Consider the following 9,694-nt stretch of genomic DNA (forward strand, 5'->3'; position numbering starts at 1 on the left):
GCCCCCGGAGTTCCTTCAGCAAACAGCCGGTGGGAGAGGGGTTGAGAGGGGAGGGGGGGGCAGCCACCTCAGCTCCCCTCCTGCCCAGATCCCGAGGAGGGAGGGCAGGAAGCGGCTTCAGCTGGGGTGGGGGACGCTGGCTTTGGTCCCCAGCCTGCCTCCCTCCCTCCCTCCCCGGGCAGAGCCACCAGCTTGCGTCTCTCCCCCCGCGCCCCCCCGCCTTGGTTCCCTGCCACGCACGGCTTTCGTCAGCCGTGGGCAGAGCCGCGCGGGGGCAGCGCCTGCCGCGCTCTTGCTGCGCACAGAAGAGGCGTCTGGCGGGCTCGCTTTCCTTGCAAAGCCGGGGCTGAGCGACGGCAGCGGCGGGGGAAGGCAGGCAGCTCCCCGCCTGTCTGGGACCCAGATGGCCGAGCAGCTGGCTGCGAGCTGGTGTGACGTCCCGGAAGGCTTTCATCACTCCGCGGGGTCCCTAGGAAGGCCCCTCCCTCCCCCCCCCGAAAAAAGGAGAATGGGTTACGCGCTAGAGAAGGGCACTCTGCCCATGCTCAGAGGTCCTCTTGCCCGGAGGGATGCTGGGCAGGCATCCCGGGGAGAGATGCTGAGTGAAGGAAGCCCCGGAGCCAGCGCAGGAGCGGGACGGGGGCTTGTCCCCTCCCCACAAAGCAGCTTCCAATTGGGGAGGGGAAGCCCCTTTCCTGCAGGTGGGGGGGGTGTGCTCACTTGTGCCAGGGAGGAAATAGCAGGGGGGCACAGGGGAGCCCCAGAGTCAGGGGCGGGAGGGGGTCTCCGCTGTGACTCAGCCTCTCCTGGCTGACCTGGTTGGAGGCCGTGGGAGGTGCAAAGGAGGCGGTGCAATCCACACAATCGCAACTCCACACCGGCCCTGGCGGGGGAGGGAGGTGCCGAGGAAGGGGCTGGTGGTGCTGGAAGGAAAGGAGGGGGGGGTGTCAGAGGGGGCTCCGAGTGTCGGGGCAGCAATAGAACCCCATGGACCCAGACTGGGGGGGAGTCTGTGCCAATCCAAAATGAGGGGCGCCAAGGCGATGGGGTCGAAAATTAAAACCCACCCCTCTCCTAGAGAAATGGGATATAAGGCAGAATATTTCCCCTAAAAAGAAAAGTAGAAGCTCAGAGAGGCAGAAACTCAGGCCCTCCCCCTTTCCTAATGGACCATTACTCTGGCCTAGGCCAGTCTATTTTACATAACAAAGACCTACTGCAGGTAAAGCTATGATAGGAATTGCCCAAAGCCCTTTCATTACATCATCACCCAGCAAGGCTCAACCAAGCCTGGGACGACTCAGGACAGCCCACCGAGATGCCCCTGCAGGGTCCTATGGGAATCTGACAACCAATCAGAATACAAGCTCAAATTCAAATTCCAACAGGCTATAAAACCCAGGGACCCTCTGCACCTCCTTCCTTCCCCCAAGGCACGCGATCCTGTCCACCATTAAACCACCTTTCCAAATGGCCTCTATGTTTCCAGGGTCCTTTCCCCAGCTTGGAACTGAACCCAGGTGGACGTTTCTTCCAACATGGGAACAAGGCACAGCCCCCTCCTTGCAGGCCAGGAAGGGGGATTTGGTCCTGGGTGAGGGGCTCTCTTGGCCCCTGGGGTTGGAGCAAGGGAGGCTTCCCTGTGGGCACCAGAGCTGGGCAGCCTGCCAGTCGGGGATTTGCCCCTTCAGTCAGGGCCCCTCTGAGACTGACCGGATTCGGGGTCACCAAGGGGTCACTGTGCTGAGAGGCCCCATCAGACCGAAGAAGCCACCAGAACCACCTGGGGAGAGTCCCAGCAGGATGCATGCTGATCACCAGTCCACTCCCTTGCAAGAACCCCTGGGAATTCCGGGGGACATCAGGCCTCCCCACTTTCTGCACTGCAGAGATGCTAAGCTCGGCCCCCTCTTCACCCCTCCCTCCTGCGGGGCTTAAACTGGAGATTCCATTCCAAGAAGGGAGGGAGGGAGGGAGGAGGAATCTCCACTGGCCACTTTCTACAGTGCAAGGACTCTAAGCTGCAGCCCCACTTAACCCCTCCCTCCAGTCTAGCTGGAGATTCCATTACCACAGATCTCCCCTGCACAAAAAGGGGAGGGGGCATCATACCCAGCAGGCCTTCTCCCCCAGATGAGTGCGATTTCCCCCACCCTCCAACATGAGGGGGGACTGGGGGATTTGGGCTGGGGAAGAAATAGACGCATCACAACTGGAAACAGAAGGGGGCACCCTGGGCCGGCCATGGGGCAGGTGGGGCTCCCCCCCCCACGAGAGGGCCAGCCTGGGGTGCAGGATTGTGGCTCCAAACGTCTCTCAGCTAGAGCAATCACAGGGCTGCTTGTGCCAGGGTGATCTGGAGAGGGTGCTGTTTTTTGGGGTGGGGGGTGATGTTACATTGTTTTGGGGAAAGTTGGGGGTACAGCAGTATTTGGGGAGAATGTTTCTTGACGAACTCCACGGCTTTTAAAGGCCTCAAATGCACCGCTTCCCGTGGGCTGTTAATCATTTCATTTTAAAATGCTGAATTAATTAATTTTAATCAATGGTTCAGTGGCTCCCTCATTCAACATACTTAACAGGGTTCACACAACCTCTGCTGAACCCCAACACTATTTAATGGGTTAATTCGTTAAACAGTGCATCTCCATAAAGCATGCCCAATCTAATGCCAGGAAGAGGAATGGGTGCTGCCCAGTTGGCATCTGCTCTTAGCAAACACCCAAAGGTGCTTTTTCTTCCAAAAGGCAACTGGACTTCCTTGGCTTTTTTCTTTGAAAACATTTCCCTTCTCATCCCAGAAGCTTCTTCCGTTCTCTTCTTGGGTGTGAAGCGAAACATTTTCAGAGGAAAAGAAACAAGACAAGAAAGTCTTGTTGCCTTTTGGAAAATCACTTCTGGGACAACGCTGACCTGGATGGTTGAGAATCTCCAGAGCCTCTTAGCAAACACGTCATCCTGGCTAGAGACAACGTGTGAAGGCCTACCAGCCCGGCCCTTCCTGTGCCTTGGAATCATTCCCACCCCGCTTGCACCCAGCGCTGGACAAAGGCGCCTCGCTCTTCCCTCCCCCGCAAGCAAAGAAGTCCACAGGACCCCTCCTGCAAGGGGGAGAGGGGCTGCCCCTCCTGCCCCTCCTCGAGCGGCGAGGGGGCGTCGGGGGCGTCGGACCCCCATTGCTGCGAGGGCTTTGCTCCACCGCGGTGTCTTTTGCAGGGCAGCCGGCGAGGGGGTCCCTCTCCGGGGCTTCCGTCAGCTGCAAGGGAGCCGCTGGCGCCAAGGGGCTGGCGAGGCCGGAGAGTTTCGGGCGAAGCCAGCCTGCCCCCTCCCCAGCTGGGGGTCCGCGGGTGCCGCCCCCAGGCAGGGCCGGTCAAGCTCTCCCGGGAGCGAAGCGCTTCGCCTTTAAGCCCCGCGAGCGGCTCCCCGGCACCTGAATCCCATCTCCGGCCGTCGCAGCTGGGGTTCCTTAAGATCCGCCGGCCGGGCCGGCCCCGCTTCCGCCTCGGCCGCGATGGAGCCCCTGCGGGGTCTGGCGGGCCAGGTGTGGGCCCTGCGCCGCTCCCTCCGCCTGCTCCTGGGGCTGCTGGTGCCCTGCCTGCTCCTGCTGCTCCTGCTCAGCGCGCTGCTCCTCCTGCGCTGGCGCCTCTGCCGGAGGGTGGGGGCCGCCCCGGGTCCCTCCACGCCCCCCCGCGGCCTCCCGGGGACCCCCACGGCTGCCGGGCTCAGGGACGGTCCGGGCGGCGGGATGGCCCGGCGGCAGCTCGCGCAGACCAGGGGTGCAGCCCCGACGGGCCCCCGGGCGCCCTGTTGCGGGAGGAGGGCGGCCGCGACCTGCCCGCATCCAGTCCCCGTTTGCTCGGGCCGGAGAGGGGGGCGCCGTCCGCAGCCGGTTCCTCCTCCTCCGACTTGGAAAAGCACCCCGTCTTGGTGCCCCCCAACACTCTTGTCACCTCCTCCGGCACTGGGGTGAGTAGGGGGCGAATCCCGGGGACCCCCTTGCCTGCCTCTCCCTGCCAGCCGCAGCTTCCCAGCCAGTCTCAGGTCTGCTTTGCTGGGGGGGGGGGGCTCAAAGCTCCCACTTAAACGAGGGCTTTGCTTCCCCCCCAACATCGGGGTCGGAGCTCCCCGATGGGGCAATAAGCTAATTCAGCTGGAAGCATCAAGCCGGCCCCAAATGCTGCCCCCTCCCCCCTCCTTCAGGGCGGGGCAGCTCAGGATGGAAAAGGCTGGAAGGGGTGGAATTGGGTGCGTTTGCCCGGTCGGCCTGGCCAAAAGGATCCTGGTGAGAGTTGGGAACAGACCCCCGGAGACCCCCGGCAACCCCCTCCCTCCCCTCTCTGCAGCGAGTCCTCTCCAGCTGCCAGACCAGCACCCAGAGGAAGCCCCGTGGCGGCAGCCGCAGCAGGGGGGCACTGGGCGCCCATTCCAGCACGGGGCCCTTTGAGTTTGGCAGCAGCATCCGGCCCGGGGACAGGAGGACCCACCTCAACTCTGCCAACTTCACGGCCTCGCAAGGGCCTGGCCTCGACTCGGACTTTGGCGCCAGTGCTGGTGAGTGGGGGCCAAGAGGGGCCGAAATGATGAGTGGCTCCTGGTGGGTTGGAGCTCTTGCCCCCCCCCCGCATCAAAGGCAGCAGACGAGTTGGGAAGGAATCGGGGGGGGGGACACGGAGGGCTGCAAGGCCACAGGTCATGCCCAGAGGAGGCCCTCCCTGGAGGAGATGGCTGTGTTGCGCCAGAGGTGACCCGAGTGCCCCGTTTCCCAGGGATTTCAGGGAGCCTGGAGGGACAGGCGGAGGGAAAGGAGCCCCAGAGCAACGCAGCCCTGGGACAGGGAAAGGGGGGGCCACAAGGCAGAAGCCCCCCCAGCCTTGGTCTTCTCCTGTGCCCAGTGTATATGCTGGTAGGGCTTCAACAGCTAGTGGCTGAGCAACCTGGGGACCTGCCCCGTCCACCTTCCACCCTGCAGGTCATTCCCCTGTCGGGTGGGGAAAGGATCAGGTGGCCCCAATGAACAAGGCCACACATTCCACTTTGCAGCTACTAAGATTGTTGGATGAGCAGGCACAAAAATGGCCAGAGAAGGGATCGAAGCCTGGGAAACGGCCCCTCTTTGGTCAACAGGAACGTTGATTTACACACACACACACACACACACACACACACACACACACACACACACACACATCAAGTCCTCCTCCTCACCAAGCCCTTGTGCCAACTTATCCTCTGGGAAAAAGACCCACAAGGCACCTCGGCTTCATTGGCCTCTGCCAGGCCAGAGAGGCAGCAAGAGGCATGGCAGAGGTTGATCGTGCAACCGGTGTCCAGAAAGAGGTCCTGAGTGGCCGGGGTTGGCCGTGGCTGGTCGATTTGGTTCCTTTAAAGGCAAAATAGACCCATGGCTTACATACGCAACCCTTTTTGAACTAAGTTGAGCACATTGTGAAGACCAAGTCAATGTCTCAACCTCGTCGACTTTAAGATGGGTGGACATCAACCCCCAGAATTCTGTTCACCCAACTGAAAGTCAACGAGGTTGAGAAATACTAGCTTAGAAGGTTGGCTGGTGGTTTGATGGGGCTATCAGGCTGGAAGGATCTCCCTGACTTTCTTCCCCAAGACGGTTCCAAGGCCTTTGAGCTGCAATGACCGCAACCTCCTCTTCTGAGCCAGTAATTCTTCTGACATTTCGAAGGCAGCCGCCTTCCTCGGCTTCAGCTGAAGGACGTGATTGCTACTGACACCGAACCTCCTTAAGCTCCTGGCACATCTACCAACACTCAACCAGATCGTCTTCCGCTAAGTGGTGGTGGGGGGTGATTAATGAAGAGCGATGAGACATACGGAGGGTGGGATTTTTTAATAGCACTTCTGTAGTACTCAACTCTGCCAACAAATACGTAATCTGGGTATGAGACACCGAGTACAGAAAAGGCTCCTGGAGCAGCCTTGGATTCTTCTTCCAGCCCGCCAGCTGAGCGGGAAAGTGAGAGCTAAAACAAGAGAGACTCGGAGGGGCAACTAGTTTCCCCCCTTCTTTCCTCCTCGCACGTAATGCCCGGCCCTCGCCAAGGTCTCCCTTGGGCTCCTTTCTGTATCTCTCTCCACGTTGTAGTTCTGTACACCTCCCCCGCACATCGCTAGCATGGTTTGCCACATAAAGGTTTCCTATTTAGGGGATAACGTGGAATCACCCAGGTTGATCTATAACGAGAGTCCTGGCAGGATCTCTTGATAATGTGGCGGCTTTTCTCTCTCTCCAGGCGTTTCTGTCCGGATCCTGTCAACTGACAGCGAAGGGAGCCCCAACACACCCTTTGTGCATCACCAGCAAGCCGATCCCTTTGAGTGGGACTACTACGACCCCAGTTACAAGAGGAAAGCCCGGCTCCATTGTTCCCTGCCTCCCATCTGCAGCAAGCAGTACTGGCTGTAGCCCAGTTCTCTCGGCCGTGCTTCGCGTGCGGAAGAGAGGCGGCTTGTTGGGATTTTAACGTGAAGAATGATTTTAGTTCTGTCTTTCTCTCTCTCTCTCTGGCTTGCACTCGGCTTATTGGGAGAGAATTCCTGTCTCTCCCATGGAACATTTTGACGCCACCAAAAAGCTTCACTTACGCTTATCTGCACTTCGTACACCAGGGCTGTCCAACTTTGGCGACTTTAAGACTTGTAGTCTTATGCTGGCTGGGGAATTCTGGGAGTTGAAGTCCACAAGTCTTAAAGTCGCCAAGATTGGGCACCCCTGCTTTATACAGTACTTCTGTGCCCCAATGCAAACATTTTCAGCATCCCCACTTCACTCCTCAGTCCTTTCAAGCACCAGGCCCACACTGACACTCAGCTAGGTAGCAGTGGACAAAAAAAACTTCCACTAGAATGCCAGCCATCTAATCTCAATAAATGAAGTGACTAATACCCTCACCAGCGACGGACACACGCGGAACAGGACGGGTCAACCTCACGGGGGCTCATGCTGCACATCAGCACAAACCAGCTAAGCATCGGGTGTGGAGAGAGAGACCTGGTGGGATACAAACTCAGAGGGCAGCACGTGATGCCTGATTTTATACTGTGTTCATTAAAGAAACTGAACTTTTTCTCTCCGGTTTCTTTTTAAATGTGCGTGAAAGCAGAGCTACGTGTGCCTAAGGGTTCCTGGGCGTGCCTAAGACACCTGGCCACAAAATAGCCATGTTATGTTAATACAAAGGCGGATGCATTAAGGGGGAATGCAATAAGGATGCAAGAATGAAACTGGCAATGCGAGCATCCAACGATTGCTCAGAAAACAGGAGAGTGACCTGAACCTCCTAATTTCTTATACTGTCAAATTTATATGTTTTAGTGTGGGCTTCTCCCAATAGATTGGCTAAATTGATACCACCATTTTCAAAACTGGTGTCAATTTTAGGTTCAAAGGGAAGGAGCGTGATCTTTAAAAGCGGGCCATCAAATAATAAACGCTGAGCACATACGTCGCAGGTGGTTCAGATACTCGAAAGGTGAACGGCCGCTGAACACTTGAATGTTTGCAGAGAGCAACTTTGATGTCCCTCTGCGCTATAAATGTTTTCCAAGTGAACTGAATTAAAAGCCCAGGAAAGACTGACAGCATTTCGGCAAAATCTCTGCACTTCATTTGAATTTTGGCAAGCTTCCTTATTTCAAAAAAAAGGGATCCTATTCCTGGAAGCAGAGACACAGATCCTGTGAGCAGAAACACCGCACAACAAAAGAAAACAAATACAGCTTTGACAACGTGAGGCGAGACGGTGCACTAAATGGAGCTGCTCCCCCAAATGCCAAGATGCTCACATCAGCCTCTAAATTGCACCAATCATGTCATTCAACGACCTTCCACTCCTGAAGGACCACCCCCCCCCTCCCCCCATCCTGAGTTTTCTGGGAGGTTTCCAGAGGGAAGAGCTGGCTTTTTTTCGCTCACCAGGTCAAGCTATTGTTTGTTTATCCATGGCCTTTACAGCAAAAAATAGGACTTTACAGTGGGCCGAGCCCAGAACGAGCCATACGGCATCCGAGCAGGTGGTGTGAACTGAGCTGTAACTCATCTGCCCAGATCTCGTATGTACGACCCGTGGTGAGAGCCATCCCTCCTTCCTTCAGCTCCTTAGCCACCCCTGAACCTTTCGGGCAGGGGCCGCGCCCCCTTGATTACCGTTATTTTGGCCATCTGACATCGCTGTGTTTGGTTTGGAAAGATGTAAGAGCTCGGCCAGTATAGATCACGGGTGGCTTCGTTTCAGTGTGAAGTCAGCCTGCCTGGCACTGGGCCACACCCAGGACTCCCTTGGACCTCAGACGCATTTTCTACACAAGTTTTCCTCCAGGGGGTTTTCTAAGTGAAAGAGCAACGGGCTCAGGGGGGTGACCCTTCTTCGGTCAAGAGGTCTGCCAAAGGTCCCCTTTCCCGGAGACCCAGGCAGCCCCTCAGCACTGGAAGGCAAGGGGGGAGGGGAGGGAGGGAGGGGAACTGGGGTCCTTATTCCTGAACTTATTTCAATCTACACACAGTGCTGATTGCAACAAACGTCAAATCGGATTCAGCATCTGACTTGGATTGATGGTTTAGCCAACTGATAGCCAGAGAGGCGGTTGATTCAGAACATCCAGGGTTTTGCTGAAGAGGCCATGGCTGAATAGTGGTTTGGACAGGCCTCCCGGCTTAAGCCACGATACGGATGCCACCCAAGGCAACCTGACAGGAGCCCTGCTTTTGGGGGGTGGGGGGTGGCAGAAAGGTTGGCGATGAACCAAAGGCATGAAAAAATGAACCCAAACCCCACAACGGGCCTGCAAACTGGTGTTTAGTGCTTCTCCTTCCCAATTAATTTATGGTTCAAGCCATGGTTAAGCCAGGGAGAAGCCTGGTGCAGGCAAGCCGCCTTGGGGAGGGGATTAGAAGGCGACGCTCCCGGTGGGCTAGAGCTGAACCCCATTTTTCACGCGTTGCCTGTGTTGGTTAGAAAAGGGGGGGAAGAGGCAGGCCAGCTTCAGCCTTTCTTCAGGGTTAGAAAGCCGGAGTGCCAAACTTTCTGCCCTGCAGCCGTCGTCCTCCGTAGGGTACAAGGCTCCAAAGGAAAAGGGATATAAGAGCTCACGTCAACTTTAGATTGCTTCAAAAAAAATGATTATAAATACAAATAAAAACATGGAGCGCCATTAAGAGAGTTGCTGGAATTAGGATAATTGGCCTGTGGGTGGAAAGCATCCACTGACTGACAAAGGCTGAACCTAGAAAGAAGAATGGAAATCAGGAGATAATGAGAGGGGCAGCCCCTCCGCAGCGGCCCTAATTGCACCCGGCCTCCTGCTCCAGGGCTGTTCCGGGCAGCTCCAGCCTCTTCCAAGAACTCCAGCATCAAAAGGGGTTTTGTGTGAAGACTATTAAGCTCACTTAGTCACGTCTGCACGGAGTGTTTTGTGATTCTGGGCTTTGGAGGGAACACACCACTGGGAGCGTCTTCTATTCAAGCTCTCCCAGAACAACACATTTAATTTCTCCACAAGCGGCCCTGTGAATCACGCTTCGGGCCGGCCCCTGGCCGGCCCTGGGATGAAGGCTAGCGGACCTGAGTTCCGTTCCCGCTGGCCTCAATGGGTGGGGCTGCTGGGTCCACAGCGAAAGGAGGAGACCCGAGGGGGCCCCCGAGCTTCACAGAAATCCCCAAGC

General features: G+C 57.1%; 1 protein-coding gene across 1 annotated transcript; it reads left to right on the forward strand.

The window, feature by feature from the left end:
- Positions 1–2,244: 2,244 nt before the first annotated feature.
- Positions 2,245–6,536, forward strand: LOC148127472 (uncharacterized). The gene is made up of 4 exons (XM_087923233.1): positions 2,245–2,253; positions 3,079–3,966; positions 4,344–4,551; positions 6,267–6,536. The coding sequence occupies exons 1-4, from the start codon at positions 2,245–2,247 to the stop codon at positions 6,437–6,439; spliced, it is 1,278 nt and encodes a 425-aa protein (XP_087779359.1). The 3' UTR covers positions 6,440–6,536.
- The last annotated feature ends 3,158 nt before the right edge of the window (positions 6,537–9,694 follow it).

This window comes from Pseudonaja textilis, chromosome 2 (assembly GCF_049901715.1).
Source record: "Pseudonaja textilis isolate UNSWEBS1 chromosome 2, rPseTex1.2, whole genome shotgun sequence".
NCBI lineage: Eukaryota > Metazoa > Chordata > Lepidosauria > Squamata > Elapidae > Pseudonaja > Pseudonaja textilis.